The 27,256-nt window shown below is 47.7% G+C and overlaps 1 protein-coding gene across 3 annotated transcripts; it reads right to left on the bottom strand.

Moving 5' to 3' along the window:
* Positions 1-1,207: 1,207 nt before the first annotated feature.
* Positions 1,208-24,327, bottom strand: SIDT2 (SID1 transmembrane family member 2). Of its 3 annotated transcripts, XM_027857482.1 has the most exons (27): positions 22,547-24,319; positions 19,753-19,874; positions 19,083-19,247; positions 18,894-18,939; positions 18,187-18,288; positions 17,988-18,071; positions 17,463-17,562; positions 17,160-17,225; positions 16,732-16,825; positions 16,233-16,285; positions 15,864-15,875; positions 15,339-15,410; positions 14,769-14,840; positions 13,357-13,463; positions 12,888-12,961; positions 12,693-12,759; positions 12,097-12,170; positions 11,841-11,964; positions 11,216-11,333; positions 10,534-10,670; positions 9,985-10,093; positions 9,243-9,319; positions 8,445-8,491; positions 7,896-8,001; positions 6,836-6,946; positions 3,163-3,276; positions 1,208-2,786 (listed from the first exon to the last, which is right to left on the bottom strand). In XM_027857482.1, the coding sequence occupies exons 1-27, from the start codon at positions 22,727-22,729 to the stop codon at positions 2,724-2,726; spliced, it is 2,499 nt and encodes an 832-aa protein (XP_027713283.1). In that variant the 5' UTR covers positions 22,730-24,319; the 3' UTR covers positions 1,208-2,723. The 3 variants fall into 3 exon arrangements, with proteins under 3 accessions (XP_027713283.1, XP_027713284.1, XP_027713285.1); XM_027857483.1 differs by lacking the exon at positions 15,864-15,875 and having other exon boundaries at positions 22,547-24,318; XM_027857484.1 differs by lacking the exons at positions 1,208-2,786; positions 3,163-3,276; positions 6,836-6,946; positions 7,896-8,001 and adding an exon at positions 8,010-8,168 and having other exon boundaries at positions 22,547-24,327.
* Positions 24,328-27,256: the final 2,929 nt, after the last annotated feature.

Here is a 27,256-nt window from a genome sequence, read left to right as displayed (position 1 = left end):
AGGTAGAGAACTTCCCAAGCCCCATAATGTCTATAAAGCAATCTACTAGCAGCACCAAGAGAGCCAAATGGATTTAGCCTCTTCTACTAAGCTGGGTGTATGCCCAGGAAAATGAAGGACTTAAGGGGAATATCATATTAGGGAAGGGTCACTGTTTTGGGGAGGGGGGATCTTTTTAAACCTTTGCCAGGGAAGGGACTTTTAAAACATCACTCAGAAGCACAAATTGGAGGGCATCCCAGGGAGGCCAGCCAGGATGATGAGAGGACTGGAGATCATACCATATCAGGATTGCTTGGGGAAACTAGTCACCAATAAAATTATGGAACCTTAAAGAACTGATGCTGGGTGTGTGGGTAAGGATTCACTTGTTCTACCTGGGAAGAACTAGGAGCATCAAATGTGAGAAGTTTGCAGACAGCTGGATTCCAGCTAATACTGCAAGGAAAAGCTTCCTAAAATTTAGACTGGCAGATTCTAGATCAAGAAAGAAAAAACTCCCTCAAAATGAGAGGAGGCCCAAGGTTGAATGAGCTAGCTGCCTTAGCAGGTAGAGGTTGCTCCAGGTGTTGCAGAAAGGATTCATGGGCAGGTAACAGTTAAGCTACAAGACCTCGGAGGTCCTCAGCACAGATTCTTTACCACTGGTGTGGGAGCTTGGGGGCTAAGGAGGAAGCTGAACAGAAAATCTAAAAAGAAATTAAAGAATTAAGAAAACTATTCTCCACCATCAACACTGGCCTATAAAAGAGCCTAGGAATCAGCTTGGAGGTAAGAATGACTAGGGATTGGGTACAACGACTATTTGTTGTTCAGTCGTGTCTGACTCTTTGTGACCTCTTTGGACTTTTCTTGGCAAAGATGCTGGAGCGGTTTGCCATTTCCTTCTCCAGCTCATTTTGCAGATGAGGAAACTGAAGCAAATAGAGTTAAGTAACAGCCCTTAAATGTCTGGGGCCAGATTTTGAATTCAGGTCTTCTTCATTCCAAGCCTGGCACTCTGTCCACTGCACCACTTAGCTGCCCGCAATGACTACAGAGCCCACTATCACACAGGTGGTTCTCCTTCCCCTGGAGCTGACCTTGTCTATGGTTTTCAAGTTGGCCTCTTCCTCCAATCCTGCCTCACCCTCCCTCCCTGTTCCTCTGGCTTATACTCTGCTTCGAACTAGATCCAGCCCTGGAAGGGAAAGCAAAAGAAGCCCAGTATGTGTATCTGGTCATTCCTTTAATTGAATGCAATCATTCATAGAAAACACAGATTCCACCATGATGTGGAAATAGACATAAAACAGTTATTTAAAAAAAAAATCAAGACCTCTATGACTCCCCTGGGAAAGTTGTAAGAAAAAAGTTGGGAATCCAGGAAAAAAAAAGTTCCTACACCCTGAGGCCTAGACCCTTTCCCCGTCTCATCTCTCTCTTGTCCCACAATGGCACCTAGATCAGGGAGGGCAGGTGGGAGACAGCCAAGGGCCAGCAGGAGGTGTTGACCCAGAGCTGAAGTGTGAGTTCCACAGACTCACTGTAAACTCCAAAGTGTGTGTGTATGGGGTGTGGTGTGGTATGGTGTGTGTGTGATATGGTGTGGTGTGTGTGTGGTGTGGTGTGTGTGTGTCTGTCTGTCTGCCTATGTGTCTTTATCCCCACAATCAAAAACCTGGATGAAGACAGGGCCACAACCTGGGAGCTAGGCCCCAAGTCCTACCTTGGAGGACAAGGGCAAGCATGTCCTTATCCTGACTGCCCTTAGACATAGGCACTGCAGGAGGCTGGAATGGGTTATGTTCTTTGCAACCCTCCTATCCCCTACCCCTGGTCTTGGGGACAAGCAATGGCACTGAGGGAATCTCCCCTAAGGTTTGGCAGGCACAAGGGCACCAGGGAACAGAAAGCAAAGGGAGGAAAGAAGAGGCAGCCTGGGACCTGTCCTCCACTAACCTCATCATGGGGAAGGACAGAGCTTTTCTTTAGCTATTCAGTTCCAAATGGCATAGGGCTACACAAAGGCAGCCCATAATCCAAGCTCTCTCTTCTTCATTAAAAAAAAAAAATTCCCCCAGAAAATCCCAACCCACATCAGCAACCATTCCCCATGGAGCAGGTCAGAGGGAAATTGCTATAAGGCCCAGACCTCTTTCTGGTTTTAGAATCAGACACCTGGCTTCTCAGTTCTCCCCTCCACCTCCTTTAACCAGGCAAATCCAGCTCTGGATAGCAGCTTAAAGGACCCTTACCTGGATTCAACACACACATTAAAAGAGCTGGGGCTGGACGGAAAATCAAGCTCTGGCCCTTACCCAGAACTGCAGCAGAAAGGAGGATTTGGGGCTCCCATACAGAGGGTTCCCCACAGGAGAAGGAGAGGAACCCTGGAAGAGAGTAGTACCATTCCTTCCCTTCCCCCATAGATGGCTCTTTGAGGGGCCCAAACACTGAGGAGGAAGAGCAAGTTTGGCCAAAGTTCAAATGGCAGGAGGCCACAGGCCCCTAGGTGGCCCAGCCCCCCTTTCCCCCAGGCAAAAGGCAGAGTCCAGCTACAGGGGGAACGTGACTGTCCCCCCATGAATGTCCCAATGCCATCCTAGGGAGCTAGGCAGAAAAACTGTTCCATGACTTTGAGGCACTGGGCACAAGATCCTGAATAGCCCTGCCCTAGGCCTAGCGAGGCCCCTTCGAGTGCCAAGGCTTGAAGGCCAATGGGGCGGGGGAGGCAGCATCCACTAGAAGACATAGATCTTGTCCCGTTGTACAGTATCTAAATCATCATCCAGGGTCAGCAGCACCTGAAGAAAAAGAGAGGGAGGCTGGACTCTTTAGTCCCACATGAGGGTGGGGGTGGAGGGTACCCTCTATTTAATAGAAGAAAGGAGAACTTGGGCTCCACAGAAAAGCTACATCCCCAGCCTCCCTCTTCCTGGTCCTCATTACAGCTTCATGATAATCTTATACACATTACTATGATCCATTTTACAGATGAGGACACTGTAAGAAGTCAAGTAGCAGACCCAGACCTGGTAAATGGCAGAAGGGGGATTCAAACCTACTGTCTTCAGACTCTTAAGGACAGCTCTTTGCACCAACTCTCTTCCCTTGATGGCCCTTACCCCATCCCACTTTGTGCCCAACCTGTGGGATAAGGATAAGTAACACCATCCTTACCAAGAAGGACCCAAACATGGCAATGGAGGAGAGGAAGTGCCAGATGTCATGGTCATCAAAGAAATTGAGCAGGATACAGTCACGATTGTGCTCCCTTGACTCAGCAGGGGTTTTCTAGGGAATAAGAATGGAGATGGGGAGGGTTACCTGCTGTCATCTGCCCACAACTCCCTAGGTAGGGATTATCTCCCACTTCCAGTTACCCAGGTTGGAAATCTCAAAACCACCTTCTTCCCCCTCATTTTCCATAGCCTATCATTCTACAAGTTTCACAGATTCTTCTTCCCACCCTGCACAACATTCCTTTGTGTATACATTTTCTATTTACTTCTCTGGGTACATGCTGTTTTCCCCCCAGGAGAATGCTTGCCCATTGGCTTCTGTCATCTTTATTTGTGTATATGCCTAGTGCTCCTTAGTTCAGTCTGTGGTTTCCTTGGTATAGGGAACTACACTGATCAATGAAGATAACAGCTAGTTTTGTTCTGCACCTTAAAGTCAGAGTTGCCTGGAGCACTGAGAGATGGTGACCGGCCCAAAGGGGCAAAGGCAATGTATAGGTAGGACATGAGCCCAAGGCTTCAGAAGGTCAGGTCTCTGTCCTCTCTGCCATGACGTATCTTGCCCAGAATACAGTTAGATCAAAGACTCAAACCTGGAAGGATCTTTAGGGGTCATAGAATATGGCCCTCTCATTTTACTTACAGATGAAGAAACTGAGGTCCAAAGAGATTAAGTGGCTTGCCCAGTGTTATACAGCTAGTATCTGAGGCAGGATTTGAACCCAAGTCTTCCTGACTCCAAGTTCAGTACTCCCTCCATTATACCATGATGCCCCTTATCAATCAATGAATCAACACGTATTTACTAAACTCCTACTATGTACCAGGCACTGTGCTAGGTACCTAGAATATAAAGAATGAAACAATCCTTCCTCACAGTAACTTTCATTATAATGGGACAGACAAGTACATATAAAAATATATACAGCATGAAATTGAGAAATACACACACAGTCACTAAATATAAAACAGCTTGGGAGGGAAGCCACTAACATTTAGGGAGAATCAGGAAAGGCTCCATGAAGAAGATAGTGCCTGAAATTCATCTTAAAGGAAGAGAGGCAGAGAGGAAGGAAGGAATTCCAGGAATGGAGAGGCCATCAATACAAAGGAACAGAGGTTGAAGATGGAGTGCCATGAATGAAGAACAGAGAGAGGCCAGTGCTCCTGGACTGCAGAGTACAGGAGAGGGAAGTAATGTCCATTGGACATTGGAAAGATTGGTCGAGGCCAAGTTGTATAGAGCTTTAACCCTAAACAGAAGAGTTTACATTTTATCCAAGAGGTAATAAATAGGAAGCCACTGAAATTGGCTGAGTAGAGAAGGCACATGGTTAGACTGGTGCTTAGATTGGAGACAGCTAGGTGGCACAGTGGATAGAGCACCAGCCCTGAAGTCAGGAGGACCTGAGTTCAAATCCAGCCTCAGACCGAACACTTGACACTTACTACCTGTGTGACCCTGGGCAAGTCACTTAACCCCAACTGCCTAAGCAAAAAAAAAAAAAAAAAAAAAAAAGGCTTTGGCAACAGTATGGAGTATGGACTGGAGGAGTGAAAGACTTGAAGGAGACCAATAAGAGGACTGTCGAAATAACTTTTGATGAGAGGTGATGAGGGCCTAAACTAAAGGGAACATTTAGGGGGAAAGATAATGAGTTCAGATTTAGAAATGCTGAGTTTAAGATGTCTTCTAGGACATCAAGGACTGTGAAATGTCCAACAGGCAACTGATGATAAAAGACTGAACCTCAAGGGGGAGATGAGAGTTAGATATACAGATCTGGAAGTCATCTGCATGGAGGTGATAATACAATGGGTATAGAGGGAGAAAGGGGGCCAGGACAGAACCTTGGGTATTCTGTCACCTACTGGTAGGGTATAAGTTATGCATAATGAGTCAGCAAAGGCAAATGAGGGGTGATCAGACTGGTGACAGGAAAATCAGGAGACAGTATCATCATGAAAACCCAGAGATAATAAGAGGAGAAGGGCTCCTTAACGGTGTCAAGTGCAGCACAGAGCTCAAAAGGGATTAGGACTAAGAAAAGACCATCAGATTTAGCACAGAAGGTAGCACTAGTAACTTACAGCTGACTGATTTAAGTTCAGAAACCACGCTGAAATGTGAGTGGGAACACAAGTGGAGGCAGAAAGTGTGGACAGCTTTTTCAAGAAGTTTGGCTGAGAAAGGGAGGAGAGATGCAGGGCAATAGTTTGAGGAAATGGTAGGATCTAGGGAAGGTTTTTTTTTTTAATGGATGGAGGAGACCTGGACATGTTTGAAGGCAGTGGTTACCAAGAAGAGGTAGAAGACTTGAGATAAGGAGATGATTAAGGATTCAACTGGTGGAAAAGACAGGAGGGGATGGGATCAGGAAATCAGCACACTACATAGTTTGAGAAATGTTTGGGTTACATTGAACCTTTTCTCAGTGCCTCTTTCCCATTCTGAATAAGGTAAAAAAGATAAATTATGCATAGGTCTTGCCCTCAGGGAGCCTAAGATAGTAGATAAGAAATGCATATAAATATCATAAAAGATAGAAGAAAAGCGCTCACTCGACCTCCTTTGCTTGAAATAACACTTCTCTTCCTCTTTGAATATTTATTTTCCCCCAAAACTTTTAGGAATAAGCATGTTCCACTACTCTTATGAAGGCTTCCTTTAACATTCTAGCCCCCCAAAATTTCTCCCTCCTCTGAGCTCCTCTGATTCTGAAATGTCCATCCCTGACATTTGCCCTTAACATATATTACCTTTAATTATTAGATCTTTTCTAATTGAGTCCCATTTTCTCTAGTTAGCTCCAGTTACCCTGAGGGTAGTGACCATATCTTGTCCCCCACATTCATTCATTCAATTATTCAACAAGTTTAACATATATATATATATATAAATATTGGGGGTGGGGACAGGACTACCAACTAGACAAATCAGGAAAGGCCTTGGGTAAGAGTTGGAACTCGAAGGAAGTCAGGGATTCTAAGTGGTAACAGTGAGGTGGAGACCATTCCAGGCACAGAGAAGAGTCTTGGGCAAAGGTTTCAGAACAGAAGATAGAAAACCGTATACAGGAAGTAGCAAACGGGTCCGAGTTTGGCTGGAGTAGAACAGTGTTAGGCACATAGTAAACACTCTGTGATACTGAGAATTATAGAACTGTAGACTTTTAGAACTAGAAGAGATCTCAGGATTTAGCTCGTCCAACCCCTTCATTTTATAGAGTCCTAGACTCAGGAAAACCCGAGTTCAAATCTTTCCTCAGACCTTTATTAGCTGTGTGACCCTGGACAAGTTACTTAACCACTCGGCCTCAGTTTCCTCACCCGTAAAATGAGAATAATAAAGATCAAAAGAGATAATAAATGTGATACACTTTGCAAACATTAAATTGCTATAAATGCTGCTTACTATTATTGTTTACTATTACAGACACGTATTGTGTAGCTATAGATACATTAATATAGATATGGATGAGAAAAGACTGAGAAGTAGAAGGTCTTGATTAAGGTTATAAAACTAGTCAAAGACATAGCAAGCACTGCAGCCTCGGTCTTGTGACCTACTCCCCTCCTCCTATCCCTTGGTCAGGCATTCATTCACTTACCTGCCAGGTACTGAGTCCCTGGAAGAAGAAGAAAAGGGCAAAGCCCCAGACCACAGAGGTACAGATGATACAGAGGAGAGGGATAAATTTGATCCTCTCCCCACTCCGGAGCTGAAGAGAGAAGCAATGGGAAGGGAGTTAAGAGCAGTGCCTGCCTGGGCACCCAGGAGTCTGTTGGGGCCCTGAACATTGGGCCCTTTTCCAGAGTCTCTGTTCTTTGTACTCCTCCCACTGAGCTTTCATTTAATGGAGACTTTCTCCACATGTGGCAAAACCTGGCCCCTTCCTGTCCTTTTATTTTACAACTCAGTTCAACATCTTACCTTCTCCAGAAAAAGTCTTTCAAGTTCTGGGACCAACAGAGAGTCAACTCATTCTGCCTCATGTACCCATGCCATATGTCAATGGTATCCCCCATTTCCAACACTGGCCCCCATCTTCCCATTAGATGACAGTGAGTTTCCCAAAGACTGGCACCACAGCTAATGAGAACCCTTCAACATCATCAGTACTTAATTAAGATCCTGAAACTCTTTCCACCCCACCTCTCACCCCTAGGCATTTAATGAGATGGGAGTTCCTCTAGGTAAGCTAGACTCCTGCCTACGGCCAGGTCCTGCAAGCTTCCAGAGGGAACTAAGCTCATAGTACTGGGACTCACTGATCTCTTCCTCTAAACTCCTACGACAATAACTGTTTGTACCATTTACTTGGCACTTAGCATAGATTGTCTTAACCTTAGGTATTCCATAAATGTTAAGCCATGGTCCATGAGGCCAGAAGTCCTTATAGGTCAGGGATCTTTTCTTAGCTTTCTGCTCTAACTTGCAACTGAACCTGCTGCAATTATGGGCACAGAGGAATAAAAATGATACTGGGAAGAATTGGCATACAAGTGACACCAACCTCTCCCCTTCTTTCCCACCCCTGCTGCATTTCCTCAGTGACCAGCCCAGGGTCTGCAATCCTGGTCCACTTTTATGTCAAAGTATCAAGGGATGAACAAAAGTTAGGAGGGAGGAAACTCCTTACTCCCTCATCCCTCCCACCCCCTGCTTACCTTCATGATGATATAGAAAGCAAAGTAAAGAAGAAGGTTGCAGATGCCAATGGCCAGCAGGTAGGAAGCAAAATCATTGGGACGCATGATAAGCCCATAGGCAGCACTGCAGGGATGAAAAGGGACTGAGAAAGCAGGGCTCCATGGCCAGCCCCCTTCCTCCACCACACACAGATCCAGGCACTCAAATGTCTGTGGTCTCCTTAGAATGCAGGGCTGAGGCAGGGCAACTGCTCAAATTCCACGACTGATCCCCTCAGAACAGAAGGCAGCCTGGGGGATTTCAGAATGTCTAGTACCCATCCACTTACGGAAGGGGAAGGAGACTCCCTCTGTCCTTACCATGCCCTTCTCCCCTCAAACCCAGGGCAGAGGGAACACAGCACCCAGGATGGCGCAAGGGACCTTCCATTACTCCCCTAAAGGGTCAAGGGAATAGGGAGGGGAGAAGAGAGGTCTTGGGCTAAGTGCCACCCCACCCCACCCCACCCAGAGCCCCTGCCCGGCTGCCACCTGCCCAGGCCCCTGCAGCTGCATATCTGAACTCACAGTGACCAGTTGATGATGTTGCCCATAACCAGTAGCACCATTCGGTCCTAGAAAGAAGTAAACCCCAGGGACAATGAGACAGAGATAGGGTTTAGGTGGTTTAGTAGCTAAAGAGACTGCTTGAGTCTGAATCCTGACTCAGACATTAGTCGTGTGACCCTGAACAAGTCATTTAAGCTCACTCAACCTCAGTTTCCTCATCTGTAAAATGAGGGTAATAATAGCAATTACCTGACAGAGTGATTGTAGGGATCAAATAAGATAAAATATTTAAAAGCGTTTTGCAAACCTTAAAGCATTATACAGGCTGACTTAAAACTCCTGGTGCAGTTTAAAGCTTTTTAAAATAAGGTCTATTAAAGCTTAAAACGGTGCTAAGACTTTCAGGACACCCTATATAAATGTTAGCTATGGTAACTGTACAATAATAATATTAATAATAACAACAAGGGGCAGCTAGGTGGCGCAGTGGATAAAGCACCAGCCCTGGATTCAGGATGACCCGAGTTCAAATCCGTCCTCAGACACATAACACTTACTAGCTATGTGACCCTGGGCAAGTCGCTTAACCCCATTGCCTAGCCAAAACACAACAACAACAACAAAAGCCAAAAAACAAACAAACAAAAATAATAATAATAACAACAACAACACGGATGGCTAGAGAGAGGCGAAATAAGGAAACAGGAAATAAGAGGGCCCCAACTATCCAATGCTTACAGGTGCCCCCTATCCCTTATGCCCTCAAGAAAGCGGCAGACATAACAGAAGAAAAGAGAGTGGAGCTTGGGCACATACCACATACAGGGGTCCACTACACTGCCGGATGCAGTCTGTGTAGACCACATGAAGAATCCGGCGGAAGATCCCAGAATCTGCAAGAAGGGACAACATTGAAGGCGATAAGTTGGAGGCCACAGGGAGGCATCCCTCCTCATACTAAAAGCCTATAACCTAAGTTCACAGGTAGGAGCTCTAGCAGGCCCAGCCCACGTTAAAGCCATCTGTGGCTCCCCGAGCAGCGGGGGCTAGGAGGCACAATAACGATTCACATTTATATAGTGCTCTGAGAGACAGCGTAGTATGGTGGATCGAGAGCCCACCTTGGTGTCAGGAGAACCTGCTTTCAAGTCCTGCCTTTGGCACATACAGGCCATGCGACTCTGGCTGGACAAGTCACTTAAACCTCTTAATAGCCCAGGTGACTCTCTAAGGCTGTAAGCTGCAAAAAACAGTTGCTGGTCTGCACTGATAGTTTCCTTACAAGGAATGCTCTACTATATATGTAATATTAATATAGCATAATATGTATAAAATAGAAAAAGAACAGGCACTAGCTTTAAGGTTTCCAGTCGCAAACACCCAAAGACAAAGAAAGAGAAGGATCCAGATAAAAGCCTGAGATCTTTCTCTGTCTCCCTCTCTTTCTGTCTCTTTCTGTCTCACACCTTTCTTCATCCGCTCTTGTCTTTCACATTCTCTGCCCGGATGGACAATGTCTTACTATCATCAGAATTCTCACCCCAGGCAATTTCCTTACCTAGCTTCCAACGGCCCATATAGTAGAGTTGGGTACTGAGCAGGAGTGTAGCAATGATGTGAATGACGGAGAAGACGATCCAGAACACCATGTTCCCTTTCCCAAATACCTGATTTGGGGCAGGATGGGAGGAGGTGGGGAACAGAATGTGTATGCGTGAGACAGAGAAATAAAAGGGGGAAAAGGAGAGAAACACACAGAAAGAGAAGGGAGGGAGACAAAGAGAGAGAGAAGGAAGAAAGAGAAGGGAGGGAGAGACAGACAGGGAGAGAAGAGTATATGAGCAAAGGACAGAGGGAAAAGTCTACATCCCAGATTCCTCAGGGTACCTGCCAGTATGGGGCTAATGGGCCAGCCAGGAGAGCAATAATCATGTCTGAGCTGCCCCAAGAGAGGAGACTTAGGAGTGTTCTCACCTCCAGGGCTGGGAGAGAAATAGGGGAAGGAATCCGGTCTCCAGGGACAAGGGGCAGGAAGGGCAGTGGCATTCAAAGGGAGGGAGGGAGGGAGGCCAATTTAGGTAGGAGTGGGGGGAGGGGGGACACTCACCACCCCCAGCACAGAAAAGAAGATGACAACGGCAAGGCAGGCATAGGCGCTGTAGGCACTGGCATTGATGTCAGGGTGCCGCTTCTGATACAGTTTCAGCATGCACAGCCCCGCGATCATGTACATGAAAGACGTGTCTGCAGGAATAGCAAGTTTTAGACCTCCAAATCTGGGGGTCTGTCCACACCCACCGAACTTAGGCTGAGGTCTCCTTATTCCCTCTCTCCTTGAAAACCACCCACTTAGTAGTCATTGGGTAGGCAGGACCTTGGCGAAGTTCTACATACTCCTAAGGTTCCCTCCAGGAATTGTCTCCTCTTGGGTACCATTCAGAGTAGCAATTGTCTCTACCACCTAGTACCTGTGTTACCTTTAGAATATCACTTTACCTTGTCTGGGCCTCAGTTTCCTCATCTGTAAAATGAGGGGTTTGACTAGGTGATCTCCAAGGTCCCTAACAGCTCTAAATCCCAAGATCCTATGAGAAGGGAGAATAGTCTCTAACTAGGTCTGACTACTTATTCTCTGTACTTCAAGAGGATATCTAAGCTCTAATTCCCCTAAAAGGCTGAATCTTGGCGGCTCCTAAGGGATGGGGAGCTTGGTTTAAAAAAAAAAAGGCAGGACCAAAAGGGATACAGATATACAGGTAGGTTCTCTGGGAATGAAAAGGAGGCTTTACCAAACTGAAAATTTGTATAGTTGGGGCAAACATGGTAGCAGGCACTGAGCAGTCCCTCCATCATCAAGGCTGTACCCATAGCATAGAAAAGCCCAAAGTGCTTTGGAATTCCACATTCCTAGTCCAAAGAAAGAGTCCAGGATTAGTGTATGAACACAGAAACAGAAGAGAAACAGAGAAAGGAAGAGAAACAACAACACACATTTATTAATAGCCTACTACATGTGGAGAGTGCTGTGCTAGGCAATGGGAGGGTTAAATGGTCCCTGCCCTCCAAGAGCTTACAGTCTGATAGCGCTATCGGACACAAACACATGTAAAACAATATGGCGGCAGCATTACACAATAAGGACCTTAGCGAGTTTGAAGTCAGGGGTCTGAGGAGGATGAGGGAAGGCTGCACAGACAAGATCAAATCACTGATTTAAAAGATGAGTTGGTAAAGACAGTGACCTGAAAGAGAGGACTGTGGGAGAAGAGGGGCCACCAAGGCACAGAACGGTCAGAATGCAAACAGGTAACAGTCAAGGAGGAGTGCCATCTTTCATTAAGGGTAAGGGGGAGATCCCCAGGGTGATGCCAGGTAAAGAGCCAGAGAAGGCAAAAGGGAGGGGTCGGTTCTCACCAGGGCATAAAGGTCATTTCTCATGAGGGCTCGGTTGTAATTGATTTCTCTCTGCAGGATGATGAGGAGGAACAGTAGCCCCAGCAGGATATAGCCCAGGTTACTGAGGATATTGTTGAAAGCGCTGGGGCAGAAGGCAATAGGTGTTGCACAGAGGGGCTGCCTCAGCCTCCCCCGTCACACCCCACCCTCCAGCTTCTCCGGGGTTCCTGCCACCCCCTCCCCCCTCTGTCTGCCTCCCCAGGATCCCCCCTACCTGAGGTTGCCCAGGGGATGGGCACAGAGGAAGTTGTAGTAGCAGATGTCCTGATTCCCTGTGACATTCACCACCTGCAGCAGCCCCAGGGAGTAAGAAAAACAGGGAGGGATTGAGGATTGAGATTTAACTCAGGGTCTAGGTGACTCTAACTAAGGTAAAGGGATACCCTATCCCCCAATACACCAACATACGAATACCCTGTCAACCCTAGATATACACAGCTGTTGCTGTTTCCTTATTTGTGACTACCAGGGATTGTGTGTTTTCTCTCTCTCTGTGAGTACAGCTGAAAACCTGTGGGTTCTTTCTGTGAGCATGGTGTGATGCTGGCAGAATCACTAGTATGATTAGTGAGACCTCTACAAGTGGATGGATCAAATGAGGTAAGATTTTGTAAAGCATTTAGCACATATTAAGTACATAGTCAGTGCTTAATAAATGCTTATTCCCTCTTCCTCCCTTCCCCACTTCTGGAACTTGTGCCAAAAGGAGACTAGGGAAGCATCTGACAAAAGGACTCCCATCTTTCCAGTATAGCTGAGGAAGTCAAGAGGCCTAGGGTTTGGAGGGCAGGCAAATGCTGTCCCTCTTACCGTCTGGTAGGTGATCACCAACTGCACCACTGGGAGGGCATAGAAAACAGCAATGGTGGCAATGTTCCTGTATTCGGGGATGGATGGACAATGAATGAGAAAGACTGGAAGAGAACCATCCCCACCTCCAACACAAGTCCTTGCCCCTTCTCTGTGCCCCCTCCCAAAAAACAAAGAGGCACACATTCCACTCACCAGAAGTAAATCTGGTACTTCTTCCGTAGAACCCGTTTGTCCTTGCGGGCTAGGTCTGCTACACACAGGTATTGCTGAGGAGGAACAAGGAAAGATGACGGAAGGAACAGCTGGAGGTCAGCTGTACCCATGAACTTTTGGGAAGCTCTTGAGCGCGGTAAAGGGCAAGGATAAAACTGGGACCTTTAAATGTCTTTGACTGCCTTGCTCTTACCCATCTTCATGGATGGACCATTGCCCTTAAGTGTGTGTGTGGCTATCAAAGAGTTAACTGCAATCAGTATCAAGGTTAATACCTGCTCAACACTCCCCTCCCCAAAGCAGCCCCTCCAGCATCAAACTGAAGGCCTGGTAGGGACAGGCATACACTGGGGCTTAGGCTCTACCCCCTGCACAGGGGTCTCCCTCTAAGGATTCGAAGAATCTGTGAGATCTGCACCAGAGATGTCCAACGAGAGCAGCTTCAGACCTTGGTGCGGATGACGTTTTTGTCGGATTCAATGTCAGTCAGTGTATCATAGTCGTCCTCCTCCACAGAGCTCAGGGAGTCCAGCCGAGGCCGGCTGCCCACTGGTTCTAGGAGGGGAAGAAAGGTAAGAGAGTGCTAAGGCCTGTGGCAGGACCCCTGAAGTCTGACCCCTGCCCACCTGGGGCAATTGTAGAAATTACATAGTGGTAGAAGGGGTGAATGGGAGATTTAAGACAGGGAGACTGAAGTAAGCTCAGTGTCCAGCGAAACCTGTGTGTCCTATTTCCCTTTGGTACATGAGGGGTACATGAGAGTGAAAGGGGATGGACAAAGTCAGGCAGATTACTGCCTTTGCCCTGGTCTCCATGGCATCTCCAACTTCCCCTGGAGAGCTAGGACAGGTCAAACCAGGGACACTGAGCGGACCTTGGGCTTAAGACAATGGGTTGATTCCCGATAGGCATCATGCAGATTACAGGCACAACCAGCTCTGTGTGTTTTGAGAGGGCAAGGCTGTGGCACTGGGGGATTTAAAGTCCCAGTGTCCCCTAGGCTGATGGGTAAGAAAAGCTACTGGTGGAGACACACGGTCTTACTTTAAAAAAAAAATCTCCTCTAAATGTTTATTGACTGCCCGCTTCAAGGCCCTCTCACAAGGCCACAGACCCAGCCAAGTAAGGGCCCCATAGATTATCTTCACTGCCTATTTGGGATCCCTGTTAGCCCAGCCCCAACTCCCTCTGCTGGCCAGAGCACCAGGCTGAAGTGAAGCAAGGCAGCATTGACTCAATAGTGCAAGTTCAGCCTAGACACCCCTGATGGGACAGTCCTGGGAAGTGACTGAGTGAGAGTAACAAAGGCCTGGGCATCATCATCCACCCACTCATCCTGCCAACAGTCAAGGAAAAATGCCAGCCTCTCTCAAAAGACACGGAGGGTCAGTTATCACAAGTATTACATGATAACATATGGGAACAGAGCATCCATTGGGTATCTTCCCAGCCCCAAAGATAAGGCAATTCCAAGCGACACCATGGCTCCAGCCAGCCTCAGTGCCACCACAGGCAGGAGCTGATCGGCAAAGCAAGCACTCTCCCCCACATCTACCCATGGCAATGCACAGCTGCCGCATCTGGCCAGAGGGGAGACGTCGCTTGAACTGGTCGTGTCCTTCAAAGGAAAGGGAGAGTTACAGGGAGGGAGTCCAGGAAAGAGGTGGGGACCAGGCCAAGGAGGATGGGGAAGGTGGAGAGGGAGATATGGAGAGTTACAGGCCATGCCCTAATGCCATTGCTTGGAGGAGAGGGGGAAGAGTAAGGGACCTCCTTGAACAGACACACACTTCACCTCTGGCCTAGCCAACACTAGCCCTGGCACCAGTTCTGCCCCTATCCTCAGCCTGGCACACTCACCTGAGTAACTGTAGGAGACATCCACAGAGCCAGTGCTGTCCACCGCTCCATCAGCAGAACTTGAGCCATTGTCTGTGGGGACCGAGAGGCTAATGAGGGAAAAGGGTACGGGGTCTAGTCGCAGAGACGAAACTTCAAGAAAGTACCAGAGATGGGGAGGCCTGGGCATGGGAACAACATTTTCTTGCCCTAGAGGGTCTCTAGGTTGGAGAGATGATGCGAGATTTTTTTAAATGGCAGCTGGCAGCTTTTGCCTACCCCTCTGGGGAGACAAAAGATGATTACCACGGCCTGGCAGTCCTTAACCTTTTTCGGTGTCTTGGTGAAGCCCACAGAGTCCTTCTCAAAATAATGTTTTGAAATGCATGAAATAAAATACATAGGATTACAAAGGGAGTAAATTATATTGAAATATAGTTTTCAAAATATTTTTTAAAAAAAGAAAGAAAAGAAAAATTCACCAACCCAAGGTTAAGAACACTTGCCCCAGGAGAAGCCAGCTTAGAGTGGCCCAAAGACAGCCAAGTTGGGGGGCAGGGGTGTCCGCAGAAGCCTTCACGGAGTACCTACCGAAGGAGCCGTAACTGTAACCTTCATAAGGGGAGGAGCCAGGGAAGGATTCAGCCAAGACTCGAGGGTGGCCTGCAAAGTAAAAAACAAAGCCCGTTCATCACCTTGGGCAGTCAGAGGCCCAAATCTGGAAATAACAGAGATAGAAGGGGCTGGCAATAGGCAGAATAAGCCTGGGGACAGAGGCTTTGAGCTTCAGGGGAAAAAATAATCACACAGCCAGCTAGCCAAAACCACCTGTGCTCCTCCAGCCCCACCATTCTCCATCCCTATTCCCCTCATCAATACTCTATTATCCTAAAAAGGGTTACCAGCTTTTATCCTCTTCTAGAGAAGGTCAAAGATCCTGACAACAGAAGAATGGGCAGCACCAATACTCCCCAGACCCCACCTAGTCATAATTCATTCCTCCAAACATTGATGAGTGCATAAAATGTGCAAAGCCTGATGCTTCCCTTCCCCACTGTCTGATCTCCATCCCTCAGAAGCCCAAGGCCCTAACCCCACCCAGCACCTGTAGCTTACCAAGCAAAGAGGCTGGAAGAGAAGGTCACAAGCAGGAGAGATTGTTGGGCATGGGGGAGAGAGAAAGAGAGAAAGGTTATGAACTGTGGGCCTGGAGGCCTGGGACAGACTGAAAGACAGATGACCAGCAGGATACAAAGAAGAATAAATCAAGGAACAGCTATGTTTTTCAAGGGGTAGACAAGAAGTAGAAGAGACATAACCTCCTATCCTCATCCTCATCCTCACCCCTCAGGATCTAAATCTATGGGAAATGGTGTTAGTTCCCTTTGGCCAGAAGACTCTGGCTTCTTGAGCCCAGGCCCATTAGACCTAGAGAATCAGTCACCTCTCCACCTAGCCCACCCAGAACACTGCCTTGAGAGGTACCGCTTTCTGAGCAGGGACGGTCCATGGCCACCAACAGGGTCTTCTTCCTTTGCCTGTGGGAAAAGATCATGGAGGCTACACAGTGGTATCCAGGCTCAACATCCCTCACACCCTGCACCGCTGACCCTCCTTCTACCCTCCTCATTCAGGTGCTGATCTCTAGGACCCTTTCTTTCACCTAAACCTGGGTTTCTCTAGGTTGAAGGCACAGGTCTTAGGACAGACGACTAGAAGAGAAGCCAGCGCTCCTATTCTCTCCTTGTTGGGGAATTGTGGACTATAGGCAACAGAGCCTTTGGCCATCTGTTCTCTTATTCACCACAGCTCAGCTAGTCTTAGGGGGATGGGGGTGTGGTTGACAGCCCCCAGGGTGGGAAGGAACACAGTGGGATCAGCAGAGCAGGGGGAAGTAAAAGGGAACAGGGAGAAATCTCCTTGATCAAGCTCAAACGTTATCAAAAGGCTGGGCAGTGCCTGGTCCAATCAGTCCCCAGCTCACCTCCAATTCTCCCAACAGGCCAGTAGCACGGTCAGCAAGTAGAAGGACAGGAAAATGCCCAGGCAAAAGAGCATGCCCCCAACATAGGCCTCGGCTGGGAAGAAAAGAAATGGGAGGGGGTAGAAGTGGGATATGATAGATTAGCACAAGGTTACTGGAAAGGACTGGGGTGGAGGGTTATGGCCAGGCATTTTACATGGATACAGGTGCAAGGAAATGGTTACAGTTTCCTTTCTCTCCCTGTATTCTCACAGCCTAGAAGCTCCAAGCAGGCACAGGGGACAGCATCCTGCTTCTCTGCCCACCCCTGTTTAGTATCCATACCGGAGGTTTCCATTCCCAGGCCTATCCCCAAAGGCCCAGAGACCATCAGTGATAAAACAGCCCAAGCTGCGCCTGGCCCTACCCGCCCATCCACCCACACTCACACGTGATTGCTGGAGACACCACAACGGTCAGAGTTTTCTGGTGATGCCCTTGATCAACCGGTTCATCTGGACGTAAAAGTCAAGTCAGTGCGATAGTGGGAGCCTGGAGCTTGGCCTGAGGCTTAATGGGACCAGGCAGGAGAGAGGCTGATACCCCCACCGTTCTGTACCCTCCCCTTCCCCTATACAACCCAAGGTTTTCAGGTAAAAATCCAGGTTCCTTTGCTTCCCAGGCATCTATTAAACTCCAAACAATCCCAGCTTCTCCTCCCTACCTAGCCCAGTCCAGAGCACAGAATGTACCTTCCCCATAGGGATAGTAAGGCAAGGAGCCCCCACAGGCCTGGTCTTCGGTCTTCACCACCACCACCACATAGAAGCTGTTGCTGGGAAAGTCTTTCCGCTGTACACCACACAAAGAAACAACCTTCATCAGGTACCTGGTACCACTTATTCATAGTCCTAGAGCCCTTCCCACCCCACCCAGTCATCTGCTACCTCACACCATAGTAGATGGGAAAAAAGATAGTCAGGGAAAGTTGAGGGGGGAGGGGAAGAGAGGTTGATTCCTCTTGTTTATACTGAATAAGATGGGGACTAATGTAGGGTCTTCACAATCACATGAAAGAAACCCAGGGAAGGCCTGGGCCAAACAAAAAGAGACAGCAGATGGGTGTGCAGACACACTCAGCCAGTGTGTATGTGTATGAATGTGAAGGAAGGGTCAGGGAGAACAAGTCATGGTAATGGCAGGAATAACAATTAGGGAAGGTTGCCTAGAAAACCCATCTGGTCATAGCTCTTCAATGTCCAAGTGGTCCAGCCTACCTGCACAGTGATGGCTGCCTTCTTGGTCATTGTCTGGTACATGCCAATGAAAGCCACATTGTTGTCCAGGTCATAGACAGGACACTAAGACAGGGATGAGGATGAGGGGGTGGTGTTAAAGAGACTGAGCCTTATACCCCTTATCCCTGGAAGTCTTGTTTCCCACTGACAGAAAAGTAGATGGTCTGGGCCCACTTACCAGGATGTCTTGGATGGAAATGACTGAGCAGGGAAAAGCCTTATTGGAAGTCACTTTGACAATCACTGAATCTACTCCTTCTGGGAACTCATATTTGAAGTACTAAAGGGCAGAAGGGGGCAGACAGAGTTACCTCAGGTGGTCTCTCCCAGAAGCCACCTGCCCCAGTCCTCCCTAAGACAGCATTAACTATATGAGTTCTAGTTGGGTCAGGGTCCAAGTGAAAACCCTAAGAGAATTAAAAATAACAACCCTGACCACCACTCTACCTCCACCCTGATCCCCAGGCTCAGAGCTCCTCAGAGGCCCATTCTACTGCAGGTCAACAGGTCAACAGGTCCCCCTTCCAGAGAGCAGGACCCTACACAAAGCACAGCTGCCAGACTTCTTGCTCTTTTTTTTTGTGAGGCAATCAGGGTTAAGTGACTTGCCCATGGTCACACAACTAGTAATATACGTGTCAAGTATCTGAAGCCAGATTTAAACTCAGGTCCCCCTGACTCCAAAGCTGGAGCTCTATCCACTGCGCTACCAAGCTACCCCTACTTCTTGCCTTTTCTAAGCTGATCTCTTTGCATCCAGCACTTCCCAACTCACCCCAAACCAAAGGATTTGTGGGGACCCTGAAGGCAGAGTCTCTGTATTCTCAGTGCTTTGCATACAGTTAAGTGTTTCATAAATAAAAAGGATTAATTGAGTGGGTTTACCTGAGGCTGAGCCGCAGTGGTGTTAAAGCTGAATTGTTCACCAGTCCTGTGGGGCAGAAAGAAGAGGTTCCCACCACCACCACCATCACCATCACCATCACCATCACCAGTCACTCCTGGGGCCCTCAGAAAGATTTCCCCTTGGGCATCCCTTTCCTCTCCCAGAAATCCCACCCCAACGTCTCAAACCTGAGCACAAAGTTGTCCATACGGCTGACCCGCAGCCGATAAGAAGTGTTGAGCAACGACAGGGTAGACACATCCACGTAAAAGAACTGGACCTCAGCCTCACTCTTGGTGGGAGGCTGACAGAGGGTGCGAGCGACATCTTGGTACCGGTACTTACGCTGGTAGCTGTGGCCCAAGGGTGGGGGGGGGGGTAGTTAGTGAGTAGCTATTCTTTCCTCCCCCAACCAAATCCATAAGGAACACCTAGCTCTTCCCCCTCGAAGGGAAGTCTGGCCCAGATGAACTGGGTTTTAGGGAAGGGGTAAGTTGGCAGGGGAGACTTAATACTTTTCCCAATTTCTGGTTACTCCTAACCTTCAGTCCAGCTCCAGGCTTGGGGCCCACAAATACTCTCTTTCTTCCTAATACTTGGCCAAGTGCCTGGGTTCCGGCAAGAAGGTGCTTTAGCCATCACAGGGAGTTCCTCCCATGGTGGGAAGGGATAGAAAACTCCCCTAAGTGACAAATTTGGGTCCCTGCCTAGTGGCCTGTGCAACAGTGTGGGCATTTTCCTAGGTGAGGCAGGGAATGAGAGACATGAGGACATTTCCAACACACTGTGGGGATGTCAGCTCCCCCCACTCAGGGAGGGTCCCTTCCCCCACCTGATCCACTCCCAAATCATACTCACAGCCCCCGAAGAATCAGTGGCACTTGGAAGGACACCACAGCCTCCTTCTGTCGAACCACAAACAGCACGGGTGCCTTGTTCTGCTTGTTCAAGACGTTCACAGACACCCGCACACCCTCGGTCTATGGATACAGGTGTTCCCCTTCAGTCAGACCAACACTCAGCCCTTGCCTACCTGGTAAGTTCAGACCCCCTTCTCATACAAACGTGGCTATTCTTTTCCAGTGGTGGGAGAGGGGGCAGGGGAACAGTCAAGACCAAGGGACAGTGCTCCCTGCCTACATCTGGCCCGAGGAAAGTCAGAGGTAGAGGTTTTCACCAGGGCTATCCTTTGCACTGATCCAGAGGCAGTTCTAGTATAGTAAAAACACCCTAGATTTGAAGTCAGAAGATTTGGCTGTGAACCCTACTTCTGCTACTTCCTAGCTGCGTGAACTTGAACAAGTCACTGAATTTCTTTGTTCCTTGGTTTTCTCATCTGTAAAATGAGGACAGTGACACCTGTACTACCTATGTCACAGGCCTGTGGATGAGGATCAAAGGAGATCATTAACACAAAAGCACTGTGTGCTGTGAGCTGTAAAGTGCTATGTAATGTTAGATATTACCCAGTAGTCCTAGGAGGGCAAGCCTAAGTGAGGCTGCAAGCTTCCAGAAACAAGGCCCATCCTGTCTCTAGGGGATGAATAAGAACACTGTACAACTATTAGTGTACATCCCAAGTAAGGGGGAGAGGGCAGGTCTCCCAGGTTAAGAATCTTGGAACTCTGAACAGCCTCCTCCCTATAAACCAAAGTACCAGAAAGGCAGCTCTAGTCTAACAACTAGTCTGACGAATACTAGCACAGAGGATACCTAATTTCTGACCCCAACTCCACCCCTGAGACTCACTGAATGACTTTAGACCAGTAAATCTACCCCAGAAGCTTAAGCTGTAAAATGGAAAGACTGTCTCTCAGTGATATAGAGGATGCCAAACAAAACTCATGGGCTCTATGAAGGAGAGAGCAAACAAGAGATAGCTGTCATTCTAAGCGCTGTAACAGAGAGAAGAGTGCCTCTCTCCCCACCCCCACCCAATGAAAATCCCCTTTTCCCAGGGAGGTAGAACCCAGAGCTGCCCTCCCAGACCCAGAGCGAACTCTGGGGTTGGAATAGAAATCAGACTCCTAGTTTTGAGTAGGGAAAAGCTACAAGAGTACAGTAATTCTGGGACTAATCTTCTGGAGACAAGCACCAGCCAGCAGCAGAAACTAAGCTGTCCCTTTTCCCTACCAAGAAACAAAAAGGCAACAGCCTCCTCTCTATCTCAGCAGTTTTCAATCTTTTGGGGCTTAGGACTACTTTATACTCTTTTGGGGGGGGGGCTAGGCAATGGGGTTAAGTGACTTGCCCAGGGTCACACAGCTAGTGAATGTTATGTGTCTGAGGCCGGTTTTGAACTCATATCCTCCTGACTCCAGGGCCCATGCTCTATACATTGTACCACCTAGCTGGCCCCACTACTTCATATCTTAAAAATTATTCAGGACGCCTTCCTCCATGGCTTTTATTTATGTAAGTTATAACTGTGAATATTTACCATGTTAAAAATTAAATGATCCAAGTATTATTATGAAAAGTTTTGACCTTGCAAACCCCTCAGAGGTCCCCAAGAGCACACTTTGAGAACCAGAGCCCTACCTCATAGTTCTGACAGACTAAAGGTAAGGGAGTAAGCTCCTTTGAGGAAAAGACTAAGCCAACGTTTTAGAAGACGAATTTCCTCAATACTCAGGAGCTCCAGAAACCCCCACCTCCTAATCTCTGCTTTCAGGCCACAAGGTTCTCAGGTGGGTCCAAGCTCTATGCCATCATTCATTCAGATAGCATTGATAAAGCCTCCACCATGAACTAGGCACTGTACAAAGATCTCTTCATGAACACCTTAGAATCAAGCAACAAAGTGGTCTAAGGACTTTGGGTGACTAGGTGGGGAAAGGAAACGTAAGATGAAAGTAGGGTTTCCAGCCTGGGCCAAACCTCAGCAAGTTATATTCCTATTCTCCCCAAGTTTAGCTAGTTCTTTCTCCCTAGCCTTACTTCTGAACCCTCAACCCCACCCCACAAGGCTAGTTGGCTTTCTTTGGAGAGTTGTAGATCATCAGGGGTATGGAAAGGAGTGGGAAATTAAAAAAAAAAAAAAAATGACACTAGCCTGGGCAGCCCCCAGTATATGCTAGCCTGGATAAAGACAGGGAAGTAACTTTCCTAATCTTAAATTATCAGTGACCTTTCAACTCATGGCCTGACACGTCCACTTTGGTTGTTTGGAACAAAACAATATCAATCACGCCTAGGGCCACGTTGAGGGTCAAAACTATGCGTTTAAGGCCTGGGAGCAGCAAAGCCAGGCCTGCTCAACCCCTCCAAGTGGGTGCCCCCTCGGAAGAAAGATGACAGCAAATGGGGAAAAGAGGAGAATGAAGCAACTTCAGAAACTTCCTGCTTCAGAGAAAAAAAAAAAAACGAAAACAAAACCAGACTGTAAGGGTGGGTGAAAAAAGAGGAGAGGTAAGGAGAAGGGATTAAGCAAGAAGTACCCTAAGGCCCTTAAGCTCTCGCGGTTTGTAGTTGGGGTATACAGCAGGGGCCCAAGGATGGGGCCATAATGAGCAGGGCTTTGGTGGGAGAAGATCCGGCAGTTGCATCACTAGTCACAGGAGTGATGACCTCCCTAGTCCTCCACCCCCAATCCACCAACCCTAAATATACACGCACGCGGGCGCGCACACAGAGCACCCCAGTTCCTCACCCGGTTTCGGGTCACAGTGTGGTTAAATGTGTAGATATTGACCAGCTCGCTGTTGACTTCATCATCGTAGAAGAGTTCAAACTCAGCCTCCTTCTGGGACACGTTCTTGGGCCCCAGGACCCCCAGGGTGCCCTCAGCTGGAGCCACCAGGAGTACCAGGAAGGGCAAGCCCAGGGCGAACATGGCCCCGGCTGGGCGGAGGTGGTGGTGGCGGCGGTGGTGGCGGCGGTGGTGGCGGCGGCGGCGGCAGCGGGGAGCGCAGCACCTCGGAGGGGCGATGAGCTTCTGGCTGCAGCTTCCAGCATCTCACCAGGACCAGAACTTTAACCCCGGCCTAAGAATAGGAAATGCCCCCTCCCTGAAGAAGCAGAGACGCTCCCAGGGGCCCCCCAGTGGGGACGGAAGGGGCAGGGGGTGGAGGGGGGTAGTGCAGAACTCTGGGGAAGGGGCACCTAGGCTGGGTTTAGCACTTTGGGAGGGGCTTCGTCTGGTTCCCCGACCCCACTGCCCTCCCCAAACCAGGTGGAATGGGAGCAGACAGACTAGCCGGCTGGCACAGAGGAGCTGAGGCGGGGGAGGTAAGAGGAAACAAGCGACCGCAGCTAGGTGGGAGCCCGAAGACACTCGAGGAGGGGGTGGGGCCGGGGGCTAAGGGCGTGAAAAGGTAAAAGAGGGGTGGGCGGTTTCCGTGGGGGTGCGGCCCCTTTAAGGCCAGGAGGACGCGGCAGTCGCCAGCATTCAGAACTCCAGAAAGTAACCAGCTCGGCCCGGCTGTAAACACCAGTGCGGCCGGCAGGCTGACGTCAGGGGAAACTGACACAGATTTAAAGGGACAGGTCCCTGGCATGGCCTTAAAGGGACCGCAGTCAACCAGTTATGAGGATGTGAAAATCTGATGCTTCCCCTCTCGAATTTCTACACTTCTGCTGCTGTTTTCTCCAACCTACCGACCATATCGATCATCACCTTTCCGTGTGGATTAGAATAGGCGTATCATTTGAAAAAGATTCTCTAAGCATCTTGTTAAAGAATTCTATCCTACCTGAAATGAACACACTTTCCTTTTCCACTTTTCACCTGGCTTCTTTACAAATGGGAAAATATGAGGTTCAATAGAATGACCTCTGCAGGAGGGAAGGGGAAAGGAGATTCAGAGTAAGAGGCAGAATTGGGGGGCAGGGGAGTTACAAAGTGCGCCATCACACAGATGTGCTCCCTCTTCCCTGAGTAACAGGCTGCAAATTGGGAACAGCCTTTATTCTACAAACATTTGTTAAATTTATACCACCGTGCTAAGGCTAAAATACCAAGATAAACAATACATGGTGCCTGCTTCTAACGAGCTCGCAGTTTAGGCCCTTTACATCTGCTCTCGTGTTCTATTTCTTCAGGGGAAGAAGCCACTTAACCATTTGGTGTTGGGGGGAAAGCTGGTAAGGAACCATCCTGAAAAGCCCTGGTGAGGAGGCAGCTACCAGGGTCCCCTTTTGTGTGTACTGTCTTGGCAGTCAGGGTCTTGTGTATGCTGTCAGTTTGGATGAATTTCTGTAAAATTTCCTCATTTCAGACAGGCCCCATTTCTTCTCTCAGTCTAATTCTTCCCACTCTTCAGGGAGAAGATCTGAATATGTGTAAGGCATTTCCCTATTTACACACACACACACACACACACTCCCTTATAAAGTCTGACTACATAGAGCCTAAAAGCTGGGATTTGAATTTATGACTGAGTTGTTGATGGAGATTGTTCCAAGTCTTCTTGGTAGGAAATAAATTGTAATTTGTAGCCTCCAGAAAATATTACCAATAAATTATTATTAATAATAACATACCAACACATTACAGTGTGTTTCAAAGTACTTTCACAGCAAATTTGTGAAGTAGGTAGCCCAAGTATGGTCCTCATATTACAGGCTCAGCACCAGTCTTAATCTCAGGTTTCTCGATCCCCAATTCAGCTATTTCCTTAATTTCTCAGGTTTTAGGGAAATAGGATTTTAGAATTGTGTATTGTCAGAGTTTTGATAATGTAAATTTATGTCTAAGAAGGATCATGGAATTTATTTAAGGTTTGTAAAGTGCTTCATACACATGCACATATGTAAATACATACACACTAATTTGATCCTCACAACAACCCTGTGAGGTAGGTGCTATTATTCTTTACATTTTACAGTATGAGGAAACAGAGGCTAAGAAAAATTAAGCCCAGAATCTCATTGCTAAGAAATATCTGGGGTAGCATTTTAAAGCAGGAAAGTTACCTCAGGATCATTTACTCCCAACCCTAGGACATTCTTGCTATGAGGAAACTGAAGATGGTAAAATGGGTTTGCCAAGGTCACACAGGTAGTAACTAGAGCTGAGATTGGAACCCAGTTTTCTGAGTCTAAAACCAAGACCTTATTTCCAACTCCTCCCTCTCCCTCCATTTGACATATGAGGAAACTGAAGCCCATAGAGATAAAGTGACTTCCTAGAGGCAATACAGCTAGATTGTGGGAGAGCTGGGGAGTTTGGGAGCTAGGTCTCCAGACTGAGCAGTTGTATTTCCTGATATACTACATTGTGTCTCCTGGCAGAATTAGGAAAAAGATCAAAACACACACACACACACACACACACACACACACACACACACACGCACACACATGCACACAGATTTTCACAGGATCACAAGTCATTTTCTGTCGTGTTTCCTGATATTGACATTTTAAGGTCTCAGAAACTTGGACATGAATACCCTGATGGTTTAGGCCAAAGGACAGCTTCCTCAGACAGGGAGTCTTGTTGTTTTCATATAACTTCCTTGGCAGCTGCTGTTCCTACTCTAAAGAACTTCCCCCCTGGTCCATGAAGGGGAATAGCAGGCCCCAGTTCTGAATTAGAGCTTTCTAGGGTCAGGCTGCTAGAAGTGATAGAAAAGATCCCTTTGTCTGTGGCAGCATTCAGCTCTAAGAGTGAAAGGAGAGGGACGTGGGGCTAGATGTGTTGGAGGGGCAAGAGGATGAGATTAACTAGAGAGGTATGAACTGAGATGGACAGAGGAAAGGAAGGAAGGAAAGGGAAGAGGCAGCCTAGCCCAATCCTAGTGAAAAGCTCTCATTTAGTCTATGCTTGGGGAAAAGCCAGTTAAGTCACTTAACATTTTTTCAATCCCTCCATAAATTATCCCAGGGCGATTTCTTTCTTGTGGGTTTGGTTATCTAAACTAAAACTAAAGATCTTAATTTAGACCAGGATTTCTTATTTTTTTCTTTCTTTTTTTTTTTAGGCAATTGGGGTTAAGTGACTTGCCCAGGGTCACACAGCTAGTAAGTGTCAAGTGTTTAGTCCGATGTCAGATTTGAACTCAGGTCCTCCTGACTTCAGGGCCAGTGCTCTATACACTGCCAAAGATCTTAAACTAAGACCTTTCTCTTCCCTACCTGAAAAAAAGGTTGTGAAAGGGCACAAAACCCTGGAGGTGATTGATTCCCTGCCCTTCAGTGGTTGTTTCTTCAATTGCTAGGTGAAGTATGTCCCCTGAGGAAAGGCTGCTAGGGGCAGACCTGGAATTTTCCATCTGCCCCCAAAGCAACCACTTCTAACTGTTCCAACACAAGGTAATTTTCTCCTGCTGCCAGCCCAGTTTCCAAAATGGAGCCTCTGGTGAGAAGACCTTCTCTTTGATAGTAGGCTTCTCATCTACTGTTGTGCCTGTCCTTTGAGGGAGGAGGAGTGGAACGCTCCACTCAATGAGCATCTCATACATCCCAGTGACTCATCATCCAAACCCCACTCCACATCCCCTACCACCCAATTCCTTATTCCCTTCCCCCTTATTCCAAAATTTCAACCTAATTTCACCCAGCCCTTCCACTGTGCTCTCTGGAATGCCTGTTCCATAGACAACAAATTTCCCTTCATCTTAAATCTTTTCCTCTTCCACTCCTTCCATCTGCTAGTTCTTACTGAAACCTCGCTTCCCACTGATGACACAGCTTCCCTGCCCATTTTTCCTAGTACTGGCTGCACCTTTCCTTATTCTCTTCAACTCACTCCATATAGGTGGGGAAGTTTGAATGGTCCTTTCTCTCCATGCCACTTCCAAGTTTTCCCCCTTCTTCCATCACTCAGCAACATCTCTTCCTTTGAGGTTCAAGCTATTCATATCTACCACTCAATTAAAGTCCTGGAGCTATTGTCTACAGACCCCACCCTCCCAGGTCCCTGCCCTTTTTTCCTCAGTGAGTTTGATACTTGACTCACAGTTTTTCTCTCCTCCCCAACTCCTGCCCTTAGGGAAATTCAACATACATATTGATTCTCTCTCAAATACTCTTAACCACTCAGTTCCTCTACCTATTCACCTCCTTGGAGCTACTCTTCCACCCACCCTCAGCCACAACACAAAGATGTTCATACCCTTGATGTTGTAGTCATCTATAAATGTACCATCTCTATGTTCAAGAATTCTAAAATCCTCTTTATCTGACCACAATATTTTGATTTTTCACTTCTTCCTCTGCCTTCCCTTACAAAATCCTACTCTTCATCTGCACCACAACCTCTAATCCCTTGACCCCTCAATTATCTCCCAGGCCATCTCCTCTGCATTAGCCACTCTCTCCTCTTCTCTATATCTTGATCCCTTGGTGAGCCAATTCAAATCTATACTGTCCTCCTCTCTTGAATCCCTAGTCTCCTTCTCATATTGCCAATTAAGCC

The sequence above is a fragment of the Vombatus ursinus genome, unplaced genomic scaffold (assembly GCF_900497805.2).
Source record: "Vombatus ursinus unplaced genomic scaffold, bare-nosed wombat genome assembly UNPS02012156.1, whole genome shotgun sequence".
NCBI lineage: Eukaryota > Metazoa > Chordata > Mammalia > Diprotodontia > Vombatidae > Vombatus > Vombatus ursinus.
The sequence above is the reverse complement of the archived record's forward strand: the minus strand, read 5'-3'. Positions and strand labels throughout refer to the sequence as shown.